The following is a 23580-nucleotide window of genomic DNA, read 5'->3' as shown; positions in this document are numbered from 1 at the left end:
TCTTGGTTTAATGATGTGGGGCTTACTTAGCACAAGTGGCTCCATTTTAAGCCTGTTGCTCTTTTCCAACATTATGTTATATTCTCAAATGACTGCTCTTTCTTGCTTGCTGCCTGGGACAATACATCTTGTTAAAACCAGATTATTAGAGTTTAGCTAATCCCTAATTTTGTTAAGGAGGGTGCCATGTTCCCTCCTCCAGTTAATGAGGGGTGGAGCTGAGCAGCCAGGTGAAGCTATATAACAAGGAAGGCAGGTGGACACTGGAGAGACCTGAAGAAGGATGTGCTTGCTTCTTAGTTTTGAACTTGCACCAGGGGCAGGGGGAGACTTAGAGGAGACAGTTGAAAGAGAGGTGGGTGAGAGACTGGGGGAGGCTGACCGTGGTAGCCATTCCTTGATCTGTGCTTTGATTTTGCTCTTTTGTCCCAGCTTTTTGGGATCTGCTTCAGAATCTGCCAGAATGTGCTTTACTTATGACTAGCTTTCAGGCCTCAGCGGCCCTGCTTCAGGCCAACCCTGTTTGGTTGGGCTTTTACCCACAATGGGATGGATAATTTCGGGTGTTGTGTTCAGAATGTCCTTTCTTCCTCCCTCGGCACTCTAGTTCTGCTAAAGTTCTGTCATACTAAGAGTCTCCTTTGTGTGCATGAATGGCAGGGACCCTTTAGAGTGTGCGAGTTTAGGGGTCCCAGGGTCACTTGCTAACTACTTCATCAACCTCTTCATATTTTTGAAAGAAAAATTGAAGGAATTCAAGACACTAACTCTGGACTGAGGTGTTTTGGACTAGGGGCTTTCCGCAACTGAGGACACTGGAAGCATCACCCCCAGGACACGACGCTAACAGGCTCTAGATCTCGCCTCCACAACTCACAAATGAGGTGAGGTGCTCTGGCTTCTGTTTTAGCTGGTTGCTTTTTTTGTTCTTATAATTACTCAGGAATACTGTGGAGGCCGTGATGGACAGTTCTGCCTCAGGTCAGCGTTTAGTTAATTTCCTTGCTCTGGCTGCTATAGTATTCCAGGCATCGATCCTACTACTAAATTGCCTGGAGATTGCCAGCACGTGGGCACTCGGTCTTCCAGCGAGTGCATTGAGTCACCAAGCGGAGTGGGAGGAGCCTTGCGCAGTTTACTATCTTCGTGGGCGGGCGCCGGGGGCGCGCGGGACCCATCTGACGACCAGATTGGCCCTCGCCCCTGTCTGTCATCGGAGGGCTCTCCCGCCGATTGTTTTGCGGTACGATTTGGAAGCCGAGCACCGCCTCTGGAAACAAGGAGAGGGCGGGGCGGCGAGGGTAAACGTTGGAAGTCGCTTCTCATTGGATGGCCGCTGCGTCAGTCATGCCCTGCGCGACTGCGGTTGGCGGGAAGGCCCCGGCAGGTAGTTTGGCCGCGGTGCTGCCCCTCCCGAGCCGCGATCGAGGCGCGTGACGTTTCAGGCATTTGTTGTTGGGGTTTGAGCCTCATTAATTATTCATTAGGTACTTGAAAGGGCCGCAGCGATTGGTGGCCGCGAGGCCTGGTCGATTGTTTCTTAGCCGGAGATACGCGTCACCCGCTGCGCGACTGGAGGAGTTTCGTATAAATTATTCCGACGAGCGGCGGGGCGGGGCCGTGCATAGATTAGGCAAATGAGCCGGGGAGGGAGGGGAGGCCGGCTACGAATTAGCCTAAGTTATTAAAGATGGCGGCGGAGCGGAGTCGCTCCCCGATGGAGTCGCCGGTCCCGGCCTCGATGTTCGCCCCCGAGCCCACCTCCCCCGGGGCGGCCAGGGCTGCGGCGGCCGCCGCCCGGCTCCACGGCGGCTTCGACTCGGACTGCAGCGAGGACGGCGAGGCGCTCAACGGCGAGCCGGAGCTGGACCTCACGAGCAAGGTAGGCCCGGGCGCCGGTGGCCGCGCCGAGGGGACCGGGCTCCGGGGGGACGGGCGGGCGGCGGGGCCGGCCGTCTCCCGGGCGACGGCGGGCGGGCGGCGCGGAGACCGCCCCCGGCGTGCGTGCGGGGCGCGTGGGGACGGGGGAGAGGGGCGGCCCCCGCACCGCCCTCCCCCGGCGGGGCGACCCGGCCGCCGCCTCCCGCCGCCTCCCGCCGCGGCCGTGCCCGGCTCCGCCACGTGGAACGGGGGCGCCCGCGGCGGCCGCTCCGCTCCGCGCCGTGCCCCCCGCGCCCCCCGCGCCCCCGCCCGGGCCCGCGGCCGCCTCTCCCCGCGCCGCGCCGGCGGCCGGGTCGGGTCGGGTCGGGTCGGGTCGGGTGGCGGGCTGCGGAGGCGCGGGCCGCGCTCTTCCTGCCGTCGGGGAAGGAAACAGAAAGTGGCCGCGTCGGGGCCGAGACGGGCGGAGGGATGTCACCGAACCCGCCCGAAAGCAAACTGGAAAATGGACCTGACCCAGGATCCCGCCGGCCTGGCCGTGCGCCTCGCCGCGTATGAATGGAATAACGAAGGGCGTTTTCGATCACGGCTTCTGGGCTCTTGGTAGGCAGAAATGAAGGGCTGGCTCGCTTTCTGCTCGGGGTGAGAGGTGAAAAAGTAAGTATGAGATGGGACAGGCGTTTTGAAGGTGCTGATCGTGGCTAAAGGAGAGAATGCCAGTTTGGGAGTCAGACGGGGCGGGCTCCCTTTCCTGCCCTGCCCTAGGAAAGGCCCTGTGACCTTGGGAAAGTTTCTTAACCTCTCAGTTTTCCAACTACATCACCTTTCAAGTACGGATGCGATGCGCCACACTAATGAGCGCTGCATATCACACACCTAGCATATTGCTCGATGCACACTGCCCGCTCTGATAATGCCCTGTGCAGATTAGATAACAGCCAGTGGGAGATGGCACTCCTCCTGCCTGTGTGGGATCCTTACAGATGTTTATCAGACTTTGAAAAAGATCGTGACTTGCTCGTAGTCTGTAATAGCAAAACTGTGTGAAATCTGGCCCAAACCAGAGAGAACTTCCCCGCAACACAAGCAACCAAGTTTCAGCTTCTCTCTCTCCCTCTAGTCTCAGCTGAGCACTTGGAAGACAGCACTCTGGCTCCGCACTGTGGTCCTCTCTGGGAGGCCTCGTGCCATAATGACGATGGCCAAGCTCAGAGAGAGGGACGGTCAGGGGAAATGTGAGGCAATAAGATACAACGCCGAAGATCCAGGCAGCACCCAGGTTACAAGCACAAACTCTGATGAGTCAATGCAGGAAATTGTAAGAGATACCCTTGACTCAAAAGCAGACAAGCTGGGTGTCAACTCATGGTCCAGGTGCTGAAGAAACCTGAAGACACGGTGGGAAATTGCAGGGCAGTGTTGCAAAGAGAGGAGTGCCTTCTTTTCCGGACTGACTTTATTTAATGTTCCGGGGTAGGAAGTGTGAACTTCATCACTGCAGAATGGCAGGCCTCCCCACTATTTCACAGTTGGGAAGCTTATGCATATAAATATTGATGGTATTGAAAAGAAACACTGAGAATGTGGCGGAAGAGTGGGGAGGGGTTGAACAGATTGACTGCTGAGGAAAAGAATAGCAATTCTTAAATTTATACGCTTGCTACAATGAAATGTGGAGACCCAAGGCTCGGGAGAGCTCCCGAAGGGACAAACTACTAGTGGTTAGTTTAATCCAAGAAGGTTTTTGTTGGTATGATCGGGTGGAGAAAACTAATTACCACTTACTCAGCTGTGGACTAGATGCTTTGTATGTTATCTTATTTGGTCTTTACAGTGGCCTTGCGATGCAGGTCCATTTTGTAGATTGAAAAACTGAGACTCAGAGAGGTTAATTTCTTTGTCCAAGGTCACACATGAGTGGTTGGGATCTGATACTCCTACTGGTAAATGGACCCCAAATAAGTGGTGGATACTTTAATGTTATTGGCAGAAATTCACAAAGTGGTGGTGCTAATGCCCACCTTGGTGGTTATGGTGATTTCTCAAAGAAGATGCAACATGCAGCAGATTTTACTGCTGATTCCAAAATAATTGAGATAGCCAAGGCAAGATGGCACAGAATTCTTTTGTGATCACAGGAACCATTGGCCTTGGGGTGGAGGGCATGGCAGTACAGGAGGTCTCTGTCCCGTGACTTTCCAGAAGTTGCAGGTAAAAGCCGCGTGTGGATGTGAAGCTGCTCCTCGATTTCTATCCACAATCCAGAGTCTCAGTCACTGTGGCTCCTGCCCCTCCTGGTGAGCCACTGGAGACGGTTGTGCACACCCTCTTTTTCTGTGGGTTGTGGTTCAGACATACTCCTTTTAGTAGATCCCATAACTCATGAAAGGCCTTAGGCGCAGAGGCTGTTCAAGGAGAGGCAGCAAGGCTGTGTGGGGCCTGCAGAGTTATTTTAGGATAGGGGTCTGTGGGGTTCCGTAGGGTCTTTGGTCAGGCTATTGATCTGTTTTGGCTCTGGTGCTCTTCTAGAAAGTGTGGTCCTAAGGCTGTTGGTTTCTCTTCTAGCTGGTTCTAGTGAGCCCTACATCAGAGCAGTATGACAGCCTACTTCGGCAGATGTGGGAGAGGATGGACGAGGGATGCGGAGAGACCATTTATGTCATTGGGCAGGGATCAGGTGAGCATAGTTTTCCTTTCACTTTATTTTTAAAAATGATTTAGAGCACATTTTCCCCTCTGTTATCAGATTTTCCTGTTCATGTGTCTGCCTGGCAGTAATTCCTTAGTGTCCACAGAACTGGTTGGGAGGATGTAAAGGTACAAAGTGATGATGATAATCCTTACCTTAGTGATCTTAATATGCTTGCCCTTAAAGGTTCACTTTCCAAGCCCTTTTACAGGTGCTTCCTTCCTACCTTCTGCACTCTTCATTTGCATAAAGGGAAGTCAGACTCAAAGCCAGGAAACTTCTTGTTTGAGGTAATAGAGCAAGACACCACCCTGGCTCCAGTGAACCTGTCCCCGGCAGCTGCAGGTCTTCCCCTTCAAGACCGGTTTACAGATCCCATTGCTACTTATCTGCTGCTTAGCAGAGAACCCCCGTGATTCTTCTTCATGTCAGCAGGAAAGGGACACCCAGAATGCCTCTCTCAGCTGATCTCCCTGGCCCCAGAGCACACTGACCATTCAGTGTGGCTAGCTGTGATAACACAGCTCCCTCTCCCTGCGAGACACGTAGGCTTATTACCATTCTGGCAATTGGATATTGTTCCTAACATGCTTATCTTGTGCCAGCGCCCACTGGGTTGGAGGAAGGTAGCCCTGGCCCAAGACAGAATCCCAGGTTATAGCTTGGACATTTTTCCCCCTAGTTTTCACTCTCAAAACAAGGCCTACTTACCATCATCTTCATCGAGGTCTTTGCTGAAATGACAGCTGGGCTTGTTAACAGTTAGGAATGTGGTCTGTACCAGAACCCACATTTGCCATCTTTGGAGGAAGCCCAGCATGGGGGGCCTCAATGCAGGCGCTCAGGGACCACTTCTCTTTGCTAAACTTAGGCTTTGTAAGGTCGCTGATATATTCTTCTGTCTGAGTTTTAGTGGAGACAACCTCTAAGCCATTCTTTCATTATTTGACAAATACATACTGAAGTAACTTCTAAGGAGTTGATACTGTTGCAAAGCACTTTTGGATATTTAATATCTGGTCTCTTTCCCAAGAAGGCAAGTTGACATACATAATTACCTCCAGTAGAAAGAAATATCTGGAAATGTCTGAGGCTAGGAAGAAGAGTTTGATCTCCAGATACTTCTGTGTCTTCCTTTGACATGTCTCTCATATCTGTCCTTTCCTTTCTGTTTTTACTGCTACCTCCCTTGTTTTGGGTCTTATCACCTAAAAGAAGGAATGGCCAGAGAGATAGGCAAATCAAGAGGTTATTTGTCAAGAAAGAAAGGGAGTTGGTCAGCACTGGCAGCTGCCACAGAGACACCAAGGAACACCAGGTTCAGAACTGCCATTCCGTTTGGTGACTGGGTCACCGGTGGCTTTAAGGAAAGCTGCTGTGTCAGGTGCACACCTGGCCTTCTGTAAGAGGGTGGGCCACTCAAAGATCACTTTATGCTTGTGGAATTTAAGAAAGCACTTCTAAATAGTTTTTGACAAGTGTTGGGACTGTTTTTCAAAGACCTAGATTCTTAAGACCCCCATCTGCCCTCCTATTATGCAATATGGCCTTTAAGTGAGTTTTGTCATGCAATTTACAACCAGTTGACCCTGCAGGGCCAAGTAGACGTCAGACATTAATTAACACGTCTGCACACCTAGGCATTACCCTCGCGTATACCAATTGAATGCTATTAGACTCAGGTGACTCCTTCCTGCTGGAATTTTTCAGAGGTAGAAAGAGAACATAACTAGTTAAACAAGTTGAACATCAAACAGAAGACTAAACCAGATGGAAGGCCCCGGGGCGGGGGGCAGCTTCCTCACTGACTTCCTGTGTGTGCTTGTGCTTCGCCTCTGTTTGTCCTTCCTTCATCTGTAAAATGGGGGTAATGACGTCCTTCCCACCCTCCCGCAGAGACGTTGGCATGGATAAGTCAGGCTAGGAAGAACCAGAGTACACATTCTTAGGCTGACCTTTCAACAGGAGCTACGCCGGCTTAGTTGATGGTCTAGGCCTGGACACTGGCAGGTCTGAGTTCGCCTGTTGCCTCTTTCCTTGTCTGAACTGGGGACAGTGACAGCGCCTACCCCATGGCATGTCTGTGAAGGTTGGCGCTTGGACAGTGGCTCCTTGCTGAAGATGTTGACTAGTAGTTGCAGAGGCAATTTTTTGAGTTTCAGGTTTCTTGCAAAAAGAAACTTGTTTATTCCACAGATACTAAGTTGTGGCTTTCTTTCCTTTTTTTTTTTTTTTTTAAACATTTGAAAGGACATTGACATTAGGTCAAGGAGAAAGAAGAGTGGTGCCTACCTAAACACGGGTGACAAGGGGCAGCTTTGCCTCAGTGATGGCCTCTAAGAGTCAGGCCCTGTGTTAAAAGTTCAGGGGCACACAGAAGGAGCTTTTTTAAAAAAAAAAAAAAAAAAGATTTATTTATTTATGCATACAAGACTGGGGTACAGGCCAGAGGTGCGGGGGGTGGGGAGGGATTCACCAGAGACAGAGCAGGGAACAGAACAGGCAGACTGACTGAAGTACTCTGCTGAGGGAAGCAGTGGGTGAGACAGGAGAGGTCTGCTGCACCATGTGGGTTGCTCCCTGGCTGGGGATTGAACTCATGCTGCAGTAGCTGCAGATAGCTTCATAGGTTGCTTCTTAACCTCTTGCACCATCACGGAGGCCCCACAGAAGGAGCTTTGAGTGTTTGTAGAGGTGACAGAAAAGGCTTCCGAGCAGAAGTGTCCCCTGAATTGATTCTAATGGGTTACAGGGAGTTTTCCAGGTAAATAGAGGCAGGGGAGACCACATGCACAAAGGCATTGGTGATGGGAGGGTCCCTGGTCGAGCAGGAGTGACTCTGTAAGGTGGTGTGCAGAGCACAGGATGGGGAGCGCCAGGAGGCAGGACGATGGACATGTCAGCAGGGCCCACATCCTGAGGGTCTTTGATTGTCATACCAAAGAGTTTAGATTTTTATCCTAAAAGTTCCTGAGCCTTTGCCTCATGGTGGCTGGGAGAGTGCACATGGGGTCAGTCTCATTAGGTCGGGGGTGGGGGGCTTGGACCTTTGTAGCTTTTATCCTGGGCCTTTTCTTCAGCACACTCTCACCAGCTCTCCTGCCCCTGATTCCAGAGCTCAGTTGGCTGTGCATTTAGAAGCCCCTCAACCCAAATGGTCCCCCCTTTTTTTAAAGATTTATTTATTCATTTACACAAGATCCGGGGTACAGGCCAGATGCGCGGGAGGGTGAAAGGATTCACCAGAGACAGAGTGGGGAACAGAACAGGCAGACTGACGAAATACACTGCTGAGGGGAGCAGCAGGCGCGACGGGAGAGGTCTGCTGTGCCATGTGGGACCCTCACCGGCTGGCTGGGATTGAACCAGTGCTGCAGAGGCTGCAGACAGCTTCACAGTGCATTGCCCAACCGCCACCAGGGGAGGCCCAAATGGTCCCTTTTTGCATTGTACAAATGCTCGAGGACTTGATGTGTGAAAGACACCCCTCATGGGGCGGCCAGAGAGTGCTTGACAGGTGGTCTCTGTCCTCGAGATGTTCGTGTGTCATGAGAGCAGATATGAGCCAAAGACACCGACCGCTCTCCAAGGTAGGATGTGGCACGTGGCGTCGAGCAGAATGGCCAAGCTCACCGGGTGGAAGTGCTCTGATGGGCCCTGTGGGTAGGTGTCTCCTGAGCAGGGGTGGAGAGCTGGGAAGTGCAGGCATGTGAGGATGTGGTGACTGGGCCACTTGTACCGGGACAGAACTTCAGGGGAGAGTAGGGAGCAGGTATAGAGTAAATGGGAGAACTGGAGCTGAACAGCCTGGGCCTGGCCTGGACTCAGAAGTGACATCAGAGCTTGCTGGTTTAGGCATTTCCACTTGTGTGTCTGTGCAGGAGTGGATGAAGGGATAGAGACAGGAGATGCTAAGGCCAGTGAGGGGTTTGTTGTGGCGCTTTTGGCAGAATAAGGGTCTGAGTCAGGCCAGTGGCAGTGGGTTGGCAGAAAGAGGAAAGAAGGGCAGCTATAAAGCTAGCATCAGCAGGAGTGGCATGATGACTGGCAGGGTGGCGTTGGCATCTGAAAGGAGGAACACCAGAGTGGGACCTGGTCCGACTCGGGCCCTGGCTGCAAGAGAAGGCTCAGCTGGAGACTCAGAAGGCCGGCCAGTACAGCCCCTCGGCTCCCTCCCAGCTACAGGGCCCTGGTTTCTGTTTAGTCCGGAACCATGTTGTCTAGCTCAGAGGGAGGCGGCGAGGAACTCTGGTGCTTTACTAACGGTGCTAGTTTGGTGCTGTGGTTTCTAGAGGGTGGGTGGTTGAGCCTGGACATCAGGCTTCTAGGAGTTATATCATCCAGGCAATTGGAAATTCAATCTGGAACTCTGGGAAGAGGGTCATTTTAGAAAATGAATGTTGCGTGTGTGTGTTTAAAGATTTATTTTATTTATGCATACAAGAGCTGAGGTGTAGACCAGAGGTGGGGTGGGGAGTGAGAGGATTCACCAGAGACAGAGTGGGGAACAGAACAGGCGGATCGCCTGAAATACACTGCCGAGGGGAGCAGCAAGCAAGACAGGAGAGGTCTGCTGCGCCATGTGGGTCACATCCCTGGCCAGGGATCGAACTCGTGCTGCAGTGGCTGCAGATGACTTCGTAGTGCTGTGCCATCAGGGAAGCCCTGGAAAATAAATGTCTTTTGCACTTTTCAGAGTGACACTTGAAGTATTGGGTGAGATGGCTAAGGGGATGTCCAGAGCATAGAGACGAGCATGCTGGCTGACCACTGGGCAGGCTGGCCTTTAGGGGCTGGAGTAGGAAGATTTGGAAGAGGCAGCTGAGGGGACCACAGGAACCAGAGGGCAGGGAGGTGAATGGAGAGAATAGGGAAGTTGGGTGGGAGGGAGGTGCTTCAAGAAGCTGGGAAGGGTGGCCAGTGGTGGCATGGGAGGGCATAGATAGAGTGGGTAGACGGCTGCCGGTGACTCAGAAACTAGCTTCTCCTGGTGTCTGCAGATTCAGCAGGTCATGAGGAAAAACAGTCATTGAGAGATGCTGGAAGGGGCAGAGCCCAGCTCATGAGCAGGGGCTCAGGACGGGGTGGGTTTCCCTTTAGTAGTTCAGGAATGACTTGAATTCGGTTGGAAGGGGAGGAGGAGAAAGCTCTGCCAGGTCTTCGAGAGGCACTCAAAGAGAAAAGGCTGGCCACACATTGGGGGCTCAGCCCAGGGAGTGTGGGGTGTTTCTCTGAGGCAGGAGGCTGGAGGGAAGGTGGAGTCGTTAGTGTGGGAACTGACACCGGGCAGGATCTGAGGCACGTTGGCACTCAGGAAACAGCAGCCAGTCAGCGCATCCTTCTGTCTGACTCCCTTGCACATCCTGACCTCGAACTCGTATTTTCCAGCTCTGGCTGGACATGTCGCCTGAACCGCCTCAGTTAAAGATCTGCCTCTGGAGCCATTCTTAAATCCTCTCCCCACTGGCCTTTGTCGCATCCCCTCCTCCTCCCTTGCCGGGATCAGTCGGGCTGCTTCCCGATGGCTCCCCCTTGCTGGCCCCGCATTTCCTCACTGTGGCCCAGGAGATCTTTCTCCCCACAGGGACTGATCCTGTCGCTGCCCTGCCCACCCCCAGGCTTCCCCTCGCCCGGCACGGGCTGTGTTGGTAGCTGCCAGCTGCTGCTTCACTGCTTCTGCCTCTCCTGTGGTCTCCCGCTGCTCGCCGCCCTGCTGCACACCGTGGCCCCTCGGTGCCGTGCTCCGTGCTCTGCTCCTGTGCCGGGATGTCTTTCCTCCTCTCTCTGCAGCCCCATTTTTCACCCTTGGGGTCAGCCTCCTGCAAAGCCGTCCTCAGCTTGCCAAGCAGTGCTGGTGGCTCACGCTTTACGTTCTCTTTGTGCTGTTCTGTAGTGCAGCACGCAAGCTATGCTGCCGGTAATTAATTTCCTGTCTCTCCCGCTGGGCTGTGAGATCGCTAAGGGCACCTGTATTCCCAGGACTCGGCGTGAGGCTTAGCATAAAACCTAGGAGAGCCCCAGTGATTACTGAAGAATGAATTAATGAATGCCCTGCTTAATGGGCAAGCCCTTGGCACTAGTTAAACTCTTGTGCCCAGGGTTCTGGAGTGTCAGGTGGCGGGAACCATGGTTTCCCCAGTGCCCACGTGGGGCCTTCGGTGGCGTGGTGGACTGGCGGGCTTGTCGGCAGGCTGATGTTTGGGCTCTTTCCCCAGATGGGACTGAGTATGGGCTGAGTGAAGCTGACATGGAGGCGTCCTACGCCACAGTGAAGAGCATGGCGGAGCAGATTGAGGCCGACGTCATCCTCCTGCGGGAGCGGCAAGAAGCGGGTGGCCGTGTGCGCGACTACCTGGTCCGGAAACGAGTAGGCGACAATGACTTCCTGGAGGTCAGGTAAAGCCTCAGGACAGCTCATGGGCCCCTGCAGCAGGACCTTGAGCTCTCGGGCCTCACCGGGAAGGGTGATGGAGTCCTTGGCCTTGGTGTGATAGCGTCACCCCTTCCCCTGCTCTCCCTTACTGAGGCCCGGAGGAGCCTGGAGACACAATGGCGCCATTCTCTGTTTCTGTATCTCCTCATCCCTAAATATTTCCTTTTGGGAAGCACGGGAGTGAGGCCAGCCATGCATTCTCTGGCCATGTGTGGGCCTGTTTGCTTCCCCATCAGCCTGTGAGGCTGGGAACGAGGGTCATGGAAACGGGCATCTTGGCAGCTCCTTTGCCTAGAGAGGCTCTGGGGAACGAGGGGAGAAAGCCGTCATGGTGGGAGCCCCATTCCACTCCCAGGGACAGCTCAGGGACATTCTCAATGTGCTCACCCGTGGGGAGGAACAGTGAGCTGGGTGGGGCGCAGGTCCAACTGCTGGGGTTCCCTCCGCTCACCCACTAACTCTCACACAGACATGTGGATTCATGTCCATGCAGGGTAGCGGTGGTGGGCAACGTGGACGCTGGCAAAAGCACGCTTCTGGGGGTCTTGACACACGGGGAGCTGGACAATGGCCGAGGCTTTGCCCGCCAGAAACTCTTCCGCCACAAACACGAGATCGAGTCCGGGCGCACCAGCAGCGTGGGCAACGACATTCTGGGCTTTGACAGCGAAGGCAACGTGGTGAACAAGCCAGACAGCCACGGGGGCAGCCTGGAGTGGACCAAGATCTGCGAGAAGTCCACTAAGGTGATCACCTTCATCGACTTGGCTGGCCATGAGAAGTACCTGAAGACCACGGTCTTCGGCATGACTGGCCACCTGCCTGACTTCTGCATGCTCATGGTGAGTGTGGTGCTGGGTGGTCATGGAACCAGGGCCTATTGGCCTGGGGTGCCAGCTGAGTAAGGGTGGCAAGCTTTGCGGGGACGCCAAGTCCACTGAACCCTACAGTCGCCTCCAGGGGTGCCCTTTGACCTGTCCCCTGGGGTTGGTCAGGCGGGTCTCATCTAGGTAGACCCCCAGTACATTTGCAAACCACTCTTATTTTTCACAGGGGCCTTGAGGCGGGTTCTTGGGGGCAGGCTTATGACCTTCAGAAATAAGGGAGTGAGTTACAATGAGGAGGTGATACCGCGCAGCACCCTCAGAGGGGAAACCTGGGGAGGAAGTGGTGGGGGGCCCAGACAGCAGTCGCGGTGGGCCTGAGGGTCGCGCTCTTCCGAAGCCCACAGGAGCTTGTCAAGTGGCTCCTCACGCCTGAAGATGGAGCAAAGTCTAGGGCCGCCCTGGCTCCTGGAGAGCTCAGTCTAGTGGGAACAGGTTTTTAAGCAGCTCCTTGGGTGGAGGAACTGAAGGGGAAGAGAGCAGAGACCGCCTGTGGAGCCTGTGGCTAAGCTTGCATTTGGTCCCGTTGCTCTTCCTCCCTGGACAGAGCGGGAGTCCGCGAGGCCCTCGACCTTGACGCAGCTTCACAGAGAGAACAGCAGGCAAGCACGTGTTCCTTTGGCAAGTCCTTCTCGGCGCTCTTCCCCTCTCCCCACTTCTCCTGGCTGTCTGTGTTAATGAGTGTCGTAAACACAAGCATCTGTTCAGAGCAAACTCGATCAAGTTGCCCCACAAACAGGTTCGCGGGCAGATTCTCCCCAAGCTGGAGAGTAAAGAGAGAAGGCACACAGGCGGGAGCGCTTGTCGGCTCTGCCTTAGGCTCCGGGGGTCTCTGTGACCTGTCTCCCTGGCCCCTGAGCGCTGCAGGGTGCAGGAAAGCTCCTCTGCGGGGGGGGGTTTCAATGGGAGACCCAGAGGTCATGTTCAGGGACTTGTTAGAGCCAGTTTTTTTTTTTTTTTTTTTTTTAGATTTATTTATTTATGCATACAAGAGCTGGGGTACAGGCCAGAGATGTGGGGGGTGAGAAGATTCACCAGAGACAGAGTGGGGAACAGAACAGGCAGACTGACTGAAATACACTGCTGAGGGGAGCAGCAGGCGAGACAGGAGAGGTCTGCCTCGCGATGTGGGTTGCTCCCTGGCCAACCGGGGATCGAACTCTTGCTAGAGAGGCTGCGGATAGCTTCATAGTTCAGTGCTTAACCCCTTGCGCCACCAGGGAGGCCCTAGAAGCCAGTTTAAATGAGCTTCTCGAATTGAACTGCAGTGAGCAAGGCCAGTTAATGAAAAGTTCTTCACCCCAGAGGAAATGTTATGTATTATTTGTGTTTAGGCCACCATCCAAGTATTGAAAATTTATGTAGAAAACAGTAAAATATTTTAATCTTCCGTGACAATCAATAGGCAACAGAGGGATGGAGCCTTCTCTTTGGGTTGGGAGAACAGCAGGGGCCGTGGCGGGGGCGGGCAGCAGCGGTGTGTCACTGTGGTCAGAGTGTGGTTTTGGTGGTGTGGGGACTCCCTGTGAGCTGTGAGGATCGAAGGGCATCCCCTGAAAGCTGGCTGCAGTATAGCGGTGCTGTGTAAACATGTGGCTGTTTTGCTTTCCACTTGCTTGGGTCGGTGAGCCTTTCCTAAGGCGTGGAAGGCGGAAAGGTGTCAGCCGCCCTGAAGTCTCCCTCCACCTGGACTTGGCTTTCTCCTGGAGGCAACCAGAATTTCCAGTTCTTAGGTACCTCCCCGAGATACTTTGTAATCACACCAGTGTGTGTACACAGGAGTGCTCCACACTTCCATGTGTACTGTTAACAGTCATTAACATTGGGCCATATTTATTTGCACAGGCAATGGATACAGACATGTATATTTTTTGTATGGTTGATTTTGGTTTTTAGTTTTTGGCTGAATCATTTGAAGCAGATTTTAGACAGTGTGACTCTTCACCCCAATGTTTCAGCTCAGCTCCTCAGAGTAGGAACTGCCTCCGCTTGTCCTGTGCCCAGGAAGATGGTCCGGCCTTCCCTGATAGCACCCAGTGCTAGTCTCTAAGCACTTCTGCTAGCTCAGCTGCTCCCCAGGAACCTCACGGTGACTCCCCTCCTCACTCTGGCAGCATGTGACAGCCACCTTGCTCTTCCCCCTTGCACACATAGCTTGGAGGTTGTCCCAGTCAGCAGACAAGAGCGTCCTCTTCAGTACCACGGAGTTCTCATGCCTGCTGTGTGGAACTGGTCTTCGTGGTGTTATTTAAAAACCTATCTGTATCTGTTATGGGTGGGGATAGTAACAGTAACAACAGCTGCCTTTGCTCCAAAGCCTAATTCCTGACAGGCTGCCTGGAGTTGTCTTCATTGTTTGCAAATCTCAGATTTTGATAAGGCGCATCTTTAAAATGGGGCGCAGAGCTGCCCACCCAGCTCTCCTCTCCGCATGGGGCACCCACCTGCCCGTGTCCTGCTCTGGTGGAGGCCACGGTGCTCTTGGAGCCCCCGCGCCCACCAGCAGGCCCCTGTCTCCGTGACCTGACTGCTCTCTCTGTGTTGAGGCAGGTGGGCAGCAATGCTGGCATCGTGGGGATGACCAAGGAGCACCTGGGCTTGGCACTGGCGCTCAATGTGCCTGTCTTTGTGGTGGTCACCAAGATTGACATGTGTCCTGCCAACATCCTGCATGGTGAGTGAAGCCTCCCGCCGCTCAAAGACTGTGGGGGACGGTCACCCACCTCTGCCCCATGCTGCACTGCTGCCGGGGCTGCGGTCCTGTCTTCGGCTTCCTCGTACCCAGACCTTGCCCTGAATCTCCACAAGGCGAGACTCTTCTCCCTTCCCTGTTCAGCCCTTGGCCTGAGCATCGCCTCGAATCACCTTCTGGTTTCAGATGCAGGGCCTTTGAGCTCCCTCGCCGGGCCCCTCTCTCCACATGGCCCTGGGCTTCACCCTCTCAGCTGGGGTTGTCTGGTGCCATTTGGGCAGAGGGTCTGGTTACCTTTTACCACCACAGGCTTCAGCACAGGGCTACAGGGTGAGGCTTTCCTGCATTTCTGCCTCATCTTTGGGGACGCTGGAAGATGTGGAGAGGCGTCCTTTGGAGGTGTCCTAAGGGCCTCTGCAGGTGGCTGGGTGTCCTAGAGGTCCTTTTGTCAGAGGAACTTTTTTCCAAGAAGCAGAGCCATCTGAGAAGAATCTTTTCCTTCTCATGGGCCCCAACACGCTTGCCGGGGTCAGATGTGCATCCTGATTTCTGGAGAAACCTGACAGATTTCAGACTTGTAACGTCAGCAAACAGTCCTCACCTGTGTGCTTTCTGTTCTAGTAGCATATCCTCACCCAAAGTTCTGCTCTTCCTTCCAATTTCTCTGGGTCTGATGGCATTTGACACTGGTCCACATCTTGGTCCTGCTTGCATTGCTAATGAGCACCTTGCCCTGAAGCCTGGCCAAAGAGAAGGCTGTATCCCCCTGATAGTGTCCGTTTCACCTTTAAGAAACACTGAAGCTGTTACAACGTCTGCTGAAGTCTCCAGGCTGCCGGAAGATCCCTGTGCTGGTGCAGAGCAAGGATGATGTGATTGTTACAGCCTCCAACTTCAGCTCTGAGAGGTGAGGGGCAGGCGCCCCGGCAGGGCAGCAGTGGGTAATATTCCTGGCAGGGACGTTAGGTCTTTTGGAAACCTCTACTCAGGACTGGGCTCAGCACGAGGTCCTTCGGGCCCGCGGTACCTCAGTGTCCTCCTCTGTGGCCCGGGTATGGTATTGCCTTCCCTGCGGGCTCCCGTGAGTGCTGGAGGGTGTGTGGGAAGCCCTTAGCGCTGTGCCCAGCTGTGTGTGATCAGTGCTCAGCCACTTTGGTAACTGTTGCTGCTTTTACACTGTTATTTCTCACAAGTGCTCTGATCACAGATCAGTTTTGGCACATACTGATTACTGTCTTTGATTCCATTAGTATTTTGGGGTGCTTTGTGCTGGACTCCTCACCAACACATTGAGGATTCAGTGTTCACTCAGGAATAATCCTGCTCCTCGGTCACAGATGCTGTCTGATAATCGTGCACTCTGTGAATTGCTGCATCCTGCAGACTCTAGGGGCTGCTCTGGGCTTGGTCTGGACTCTGGGACCCAGGGTGCCGCCTGGCCCTTGGGCCTGTGGCTCTGCCCTGGTGCTGTCTTCAGTACCACGTATTGTCCAGCAGAGGGGGTACATTGCAGCCAGCCATGTCAGATCCTTTTGTGGGTCTCTGTTCTACGCAGGTGAATTCCTGGATCTAAAAGTGTTTGATGAACACTGGGTAGGAGAGGTAGAGTCCATTGAGGTATCCGTGACAGGAAATCAAATGTAGTCACACAACTATGATGCAGAACTTCTCCAAGAGCAGCCCCGCGAGGCTTTCCTGGGGGACGCAGCTTAGAGAGAAGCTCTGTAGAAGGAAAGATTGCGGGAGTTGGAGGGATTCAGCAGGAAGATCAAACACACACGGGGGCAAAAAAGCACCAAGCTTGTAGCGGCAGGGATGGTTCCTTGGTCTGGCAGGAATGTGGGAATGTGGATGAAATAAGCCTGCAGAGACATTGGGCGGAGGGAACTGGGCTGTCATCTCTGCGGTGGAAAGGCGGTTAAATTGAAGCCAGCGTGAGTGCCCCAAATAGGGCAGTGGTGGAGGGACAGGGGGTGGGGGGCAGATTTCAGGGACAAAACTGAGTCAAAGAGAACCCCTTTGGAGTGGTTTTCTCCTGGACACAACTCTGCCCAGGGGTTGTGGGGGGTGGGGGAGCAAAGTGGGGAGCCCTGGGGTGGGTGAGGTGGGGGGCCGCAGCAGCAGCAGCTCTTCGGAAGCCTCCTGCTGGTCTCACCCCGCGTCCAGCCCAGAGCTGGCGCCTGAGCTCCTGTCTTCCTTTCTCTCTGCCCTCCACTTAGGATGTGCCCGATATTCCAGATCTCCAATGTCACAGGCGAGAACCTGGATCTGCTGAAGATGTTCCTCAACCTCCTCTCGCCCCGCACCAGCTACCGGGAGGAAGAGCCTGCAGAGTTTCAGATCGACGATACCTACTCTGTGCCGGTGAGCGGCATCAGGGCACTGAGCAGGGTGCAGGGTTGGGGGGGCACTTCCTGCAGAGGTGTTGGGTGAGTCTGGCGGGGAGGGCCCGAGCTGGGATGGACTCACTGGCCCAGGGTTTCTCCACAGGGTGTGGGGACAGTGGTGTCAGGGACAACCCTGAGGGGCCTGATCAAGCTGAATGATACTCTGCTGCTGGGCCCAGATCCCCTGGGGAACTTCCTGTCCATTGCTGTCAAATCGATCCACCGCAAGCGCATGCCTGTCAAGGAGGTGCGGGGTGGCCAGACGGCCTCCTTCGCGCTGAAGAAGGTGAGTGCTGGTAATCCTGAAAGCCCTGGGCTCCCTTAGACCTGGTGCTGGGCCCATGCCAGTCCTCACAGCTGCTCTGCGAGGCAGGGACTTCTGACCTCACTTTTATAGATGGGGAAACTGAGGCTCAGAGAGCCCAGGGCGCGGGGGGGACTTGTCCAGGAACACATAGCTAGTCAGTGCTAGAGCCAGGGCTGGACCCCAGCCTGCCTGCCCCTGAGGCGCTTGCCCCTGAGCAGAGTGCCTGAGCTCAGTGTGAGGTCAGATAGGCACCTCCCTGCTGAGCAGAGGGCCCTTCTCCATCGGGGCTCTGGGGTCCATGCCCAACTCTTCCCAGTCATCCTCTCTCCCCGGGGGTTGGGGTGAATGCCGGCTCTGGGGCTCTTACCTTTCCCGCCAACCAAATTAAACAGCAAAGTAGGACAGCTTTTTTCATTCCCTGCAGCAGTCGCGTCACACCTGCCCTCTCCTTCACCTGCTGCTCGCCTTCCTGTGCCCTCTCGCCACCCACTTCATTCATCAGGCCCAGAGGAAATGCTGCTTCCTACACGAACCTTTCTTTACCCTCAAGGTCCCCAAGAGCAGTGTTGGGACTTCCCAGCTGCACTGTTCTCTCTCTGAGGTTCTTGGCAGTGAGGGGTCAAGGCCAAGTTGGACAGCCCCGTTCCTTCCAGCACCGGCAGGGCAATCAGAGGCGTTGCTCTCCCTGAGGTCTGGGGTTTCCTTTTGCTTTCAGATCAAGCGCTCGTCCATCCGGAAAGGCATGGTGATGGTTTCTCCACGCTTGAATCCCCAGGCATCCTGGGAGTTTGAGGCTGAGATTCTGGTCCTCCATCACCCCACTACCATCAGCCCACGCTACCAGGCCATGGGTAGGTGTCTAAGGGAGCTGCCTGCTGAGGAGGTCTGACTTCCCCTGAAGTATTCTGGTAACCCAGGCCCCCAAGGGTCAGCTTCAGCCAGGTGTCAGGTCTCTGTCCTGCCCAGCCACGCCATCCTCTCCCCTTCCCCCATGAGCTGCAGCGTTTATTTTAGCCCTGCAAACACTGAGTACCCACTGTGTGCCGGACTCTGGATGCCCAGTCTGCCCTCACTCATCCCTTCAGCAAATTTCTGCTGAAAGCTGCTGTGTGCCTGCCTGAGACCAAGGCACTGGGAACAAAGATGAGATGGGCAGAGACCTGCTCCAGTTCAGAGCGGTCACTCAGTCCAGCAGAGTGCCTGTACTCGGCACTAGGTCTGGGGATCCAGGAGCAGGTGGTGTCTTAACTGGAGGGAAATGTGGGCGAGCGTGAGGCAGGAGATGAGACCTGCCAGCAGGCCTCTGGGGCACTTGGCCACTCAGCCGCGGGGGGTCGAGCCCATCCTGACCCCGGCTCCCCTGGCAGTGCACTGTGGGAGCATCAGGCAGACGGCTACCATCCTGAGCATGGACAAGGACTGTCTGCGCACCGGGGACAAGGCCACTGTGCACTTCCGCTTCATCAAGACCCCCGAGTACCTGCACATAGACCAGCGGCTGGTGTTCCGGGAAGGCCGAACCAAAGCGGTGGGCACCATCACCAAGGTATGGCCCAGCAGACCCCCGCTGGCCCCCAGAGGCGCCAGGGCCACACCAGTTCTGGCCCGGGGAGGGACAGGCTCTATTACGGTCCATGTTGCATCGCGGCGCTCTGTTTCAGGGATACAGGTTCACACCGCTTCACAGGTCAGCACACACCGCCAGAACAACCTCCACTGGGCCCCCACACTGGACATCTCCATTCTGCAGTCGGGCTTTAGGTGTTTGATTTGGTTTGGCTTTGTCTGTTCCTTTGCTGTGTTTCTTTATATCCACGTGAGTGAGGTTATTTGATATTTCTTTCTCCTCTGGCTGACTTCGCATACTCTCTTCCAGTTCCATCCGTGTTGCTGCAGATGGAGAGCTCTCGTCTCCTTTGGTAACCGAGTAGGGTTTAGTAGTGCAGTGCCGCGTCGTCCTGTACCCTCTACTCAGCCATGCTGGGCGCTGAGGGGGTTCCGTCACTTGGCTGTTGTCATGGTGTGCAGCGAGCACAGCTGTGTAGATCTTTCCGAATCAGTGTTTTTGTGTACTTTAGCTCAATAACAGGAAGGTGATTGATTGCCAGATCATATGGTAGATCTCTTTTTCATATTTTGAGAAATATCCATACTGTTTTCCATAGAGGCTGGACAGTTTACATTCCCACCAAGAATGTTCTAGGTTCCTTCTCCCCTCCACCCCCCACCCCAACATTTGAACCACAGTCTCCTATAAGAAGCCTGGGGCGGTGGCACCAGTCCCCAGCTTGGGAGCCTGGAGCAGCACTGAGGTGTGGCCCCCAGGCCTCTTCTCCACTCCCCCGAGAGGTGTCCCTGGGCTTTGGTAGCAACCATGGTAGAGAGAAGGGGGGATTATGGCGTGGTATTGTGTAGAGCCAGATGCTGGGCACGGCCTCGGCAGCCTGGCCTCAGCAGTAGGTCAGGTTGGAGTGAGAGCTGGCAGCCAGAAGCCTGGGCTGAAGCCCTTGGGGCTTGAGCTGTTTGTGTGTCCTAGAGCCCACCTTTTGCCCTCGATGGGCTTTGCCCATGGCCTTGGGTAAGGGCACTTAATGGGTCAGCTTGACCCCTGCTCTGTAGAGAAGGAAGTGGCCCCAGCTGGTGTGAGTTCTTGGACTCAGCCTCAGACTGGCCTTTCCCTTCCTCAGGCCCATCGTGGTGACCCTAGGGCTGCAATGTGCGTGTGAGGGGGGGCTGAGTCGCATCCTTGAATCACCTGTTTGCCTCTGGGATGGGCTGAGAGCCTGGCAGCAGCTGCCAGCACACACTGTGGTGCCCTTGCCTCCCCCTGCATTGCTTGACAGTGAGTGGGGCGCCAGGGAAGGCTCAGCATCCGTCCCTCCTGGGTGGTAGCACTTGGGGTTTCTGATTGTCACCCTCCAAGTGCTTCTGGCAGCTGAGACTTTCAGCTGTTCTATCCGAGACCTGAAAGTAAAGCTCGTTCAGACTCTTGCAATGGGGCTGCCTGGGCCTAGGGCTGGATGTGCAGTTGATGGTCAGAAGAGAGCTTTGAGGTCAGCTTGTGAGCTCTGGGTGGGCTGGGCCCTGGCCTGTGTCCTGGGGCAAAGGGGATTGGCAGAGCTTCACAGATTGTCTTTAGGGAGAACAGTCAGGACAGGGAACAGGATGGGGCTGGGCTGAGACAGGTGAGGTGGCCACCCTGAGACACCTCCACTGTCTGTCATGGCCCTCAGCCGTCGCTTCTGGTACCCAACCAGCCAGGCTGGCAGCGAGAAGTCCCTGGGGTTAGGGGGAATGGATGTCACCGCCTGCAACTGTAGCCTCATCCTTAACCCCTTGGTTCCTGCAGCTCCTCCAGACCACCAACAACTCCCCAATGAACTCCAAGCCCCAGCAGATTAAAATGCAGTCAACGAAAAAAGGCCCCCTGACCAAACGAGAGGACGGGGGACCCTCTGGAGGGCCAGCAGTCGGGGCACCCCCACCTGGTGATGAAGGCTGCTCTCTGGGGACCGCACAGCCAGCTGCGTCCAGCAGCCTCCAGCCACAGGTGAGCCTGCCGCCTGCTGCCCTGGGTCTGCCCCAGCGGTGCGCTAGCCGGGGCTTCGTGGTGGGTGGCTTGCAGGCTCATGGGGAGCCCAACCTGGGCCACATCTGCCAGTTCCCAGATGGAAGATGTTTCCTTGCCGCCAGCACTTTGTGTGAGCTCATTGTCTGTTAGGGTTTTTCAAGCTTGAAGATGTGGCCCACATAGAATCCATTTAGTGGGTCCTGACCATGACCAGCATTTGTTTTTAATGAAGTAGTGTAGAGAACTGTCAGCGTTTCCCCTCGATGGAAAGCCACATGTGTGAGAGCAGCCCCTAGGGGTCCTCGGGTGGCACCTCCCCTGGCGTGACACCTCCTGAGCAGAGGTGGCCTGGAGCCTGGTCCGGCGTGGCTCTCTCCTGGCAGGCCCCCACCTTGTCTCCTTCCTGTCGCTTCCTCCTGCTGAGCCCAAGGAAGCTCCACCTGGCTCTGTCCTTTCTAGCATCGAGCCTGTCCTCTGGCTCAGCTGTCCTGTCTCTCTGCCGTCAGCAGTGGCTGGCGTTGATCTCTGCTCTTTGTGCTTCTCTGGAGCTTCCTTGCGCCGTTAATGCATGACCAGTGCCTGCTCGCGCCTCTCCTGGCCGCCCTGCCACAGCCCTGCGCCCAATGGGCCACAGTTTCTCAAGCCCTTTCTTTCTCTCTTTCAGCCCAAGCCCAGCAGTGGGGGCCGGCGACGGGGGGGCCAGCGTCACAAGGTGAAGTCCCAAGGGGCCTGCGTGACTCCTGCCAGCGGCTGCTAGATCCCCCACCCCCCACGCCCATCCCCAAGGATCCTCGTCCTGGGAGCCATGCTCCACCAGATGGGCCAGCGCAGCTCTGATGCCACCCGCCCGCCCCCAGGTCACAGCCCACGCCTCCTCATTCCCCCACCCCCGTTTTCCAGGGGGGTTGTAATTTATAAGCTGAGGAAGGTGGCCAGACGTCCAGAGGACTGACCATCTCCCTCCCTCTTCCTGTCTTCTTCCTCACACACATTTTTTGTACATCTGGATGGGCCCTTCGTTTTTATTCTTTGTATTATCTCTGTCTGGCGTGTCTGTGGGCGTGCGGGCAGGGTGCAGCAGTCGGCCTTGGCAGTCGCTCTCCTCACGCCGCCGCCAGCCGTGTCTGGGAGAACCTCTCCGATTGTCAGGAGCTGAAGGCGCCTGCTTGCCTGTGCTCACTGCTCGGGCCCCTCCAGAGCCGGTCTCGGGGCTGGGGGCTTCCCGGTGTGAGGGTCTGCTGCCGCCGGGGCTGGAGCCCTCCCTCTGGGACTTGGGGGATTTTACAGGGCAGAGTGGTGGCTTCCCCTTTCTTCTCTCCCCCTACTTTTCCTCTGACCCCAAAACAGGTAATGCCAAAAGCTCTTAAGTTGTAACCTATAGCTGTGTGGTGGGGATTGGTGATTGGATTGTAGGGCTCTACCTGCCCCTAACTGACCCTTGGCATTGACCCAAAGACAGCGGACAGCTTTCCTTCCCTTGGAGACAATCCTGCGTGTGCCCAGCCCAGGAGCTGCCTCCTGCTTGGTCTTGGGCTCTGAATCTTGTCGGGCCTTGGGGCACTGGTGACCTAGGCTGGGGTTGGACTGCTGGCGTGGAGAAGGGGATCCATATTCACTAGCACTTCTATTGGTTGGGATGCATGGTGTTCCTCTGAGCTGACAAGGAGCCCACCACCCCACCCCAGTATGGCTGCTCCAGGAGCACCGCAGTCCATGGCCTGAGGCCCAGGATGGGAGTGTGGGGCTGACAGGTCGGGGGTAGTAAAGAAAAACTTTCAGGCCCAAGAGAGCATTAAAGCCTCTGGAAGAATCACTGCTGGGGATGCGGGTAGGGCTGCCCAGGCCAGAGACGGCCACATGGGCCAGAGACGGCCACATGGGCCTTAAACCAGCCTGGTCTGAGCTGTGGACTGAAGCCCTCAGTTTAGGGCGGGCTGATGGGTGAAGATGTGTTCTTTCTCTTGCCGGGGCAGATACCCAGCTGGCTGGGTCCTTCCTCAGCCTCGTCTTCCTCCTCTCTCCCTCCCGATCCTTCTCTTATGCCTCCAAACTACTGGTCACCCCTCCTCCCCACTATTTCTAGTTACCACTGACCGTGGTCATGGACCGACCAGACCAGCACACAGAATAAAAGTTGGTTCAAGTTGATGGTGTCCTCTTCCCTGCCCAACCTCTCCCTCGGGCAGTCTCCAGTGCCCAGGCTCCCCCTCCAGCCGGGACGTGGGACGAGTGACCACGCTCCTCTGAACCTCAGTTCCTCTTTCGCAGCAGTGCACGAGGAGCAGCGAGAGCATGAGCGCCCATGTGCGGGACGTGGTCCCTTCGCTGTTCAGGCCTGTGCGGCTCCCAGGCCCACGGCCAAGGCCAGGGCGGGGGGCACGTGGCCCGACTTCTCTGCTCCCAGGTGCTGAGGTCAACAGTTACCATCTGTGGGGCGCTGGTGTCCCTCCTTTTTTTCAGTTGAGGGAGCAGCTCAGAGAAGCGCAGCTTCACCAGCAGGCTGGGCCGCAGCCACTCACGGTCAGAGGTCCTTTGTATCCTGGGGCCTCTGCCTTCTCCTATGACCACTGGCCATTGCCCTCTTGCTCTTTGGGCTTGATTACGGGGCCTCTGCCCTCTGGTGCCTCGGTGGCGGGAGGACTGCAGTCGCCACATCCTGCTCCGTCACCACGCCGCCCTGTTGTATTTCCACAGGACTGGGCCACGACAGCCCTCTTGGCAAGCGGAGACTTGTTTTAA

General features: G+C 55.5%; 1 protein-coding gene across 1 annotated transcript; it reads left to right on the top strand.

Annotated features, from left to right (window-relative positions):
• Nucleotides 1-1690: 1690 nt before the first annotated feature.
• On the top strand, nt 1691-21598 carry GTPBP1 (GTP binding protein 1; the record flags this gene model as incomplete). The annotated part of the gene is made up of 12 exons (XM_084255878.1): nt 1691-1882; nt 4444-4555; nt 10783-10963; nt 11494-11842; nt 14435-14558; nt 15369-15483; nt 16796-16940; nt 17067-17249; nt 17986-18121; nt 18638-18816; nt 20620-20820; nt 21506-21598. 12 exons carry the CDS (start codon nt 1691-1693, stop codon nt 21596-21598), a joined length of 2010 nt encoding a protein of 669 aa, XP_084112004.1.
• Between the last annotated feature and the right edge of the window lie 1982 nt (nt 21599-23580).

Source organism: Talpa europaea (genome assembly GCF_964194135.1).
Source record: "Talpa europaea genome assembly, chromosome: 15".
NCBI lineage: Eukaryota > Metazoa > Chordata > Mammalia > Eulipotyphla > Talpidae > Talpa > Talpa europaea.
Note: the sequence above shows the minus strand (reverse complement) of the source record. Positions and strands in the feature narration are given on the sequence as shown.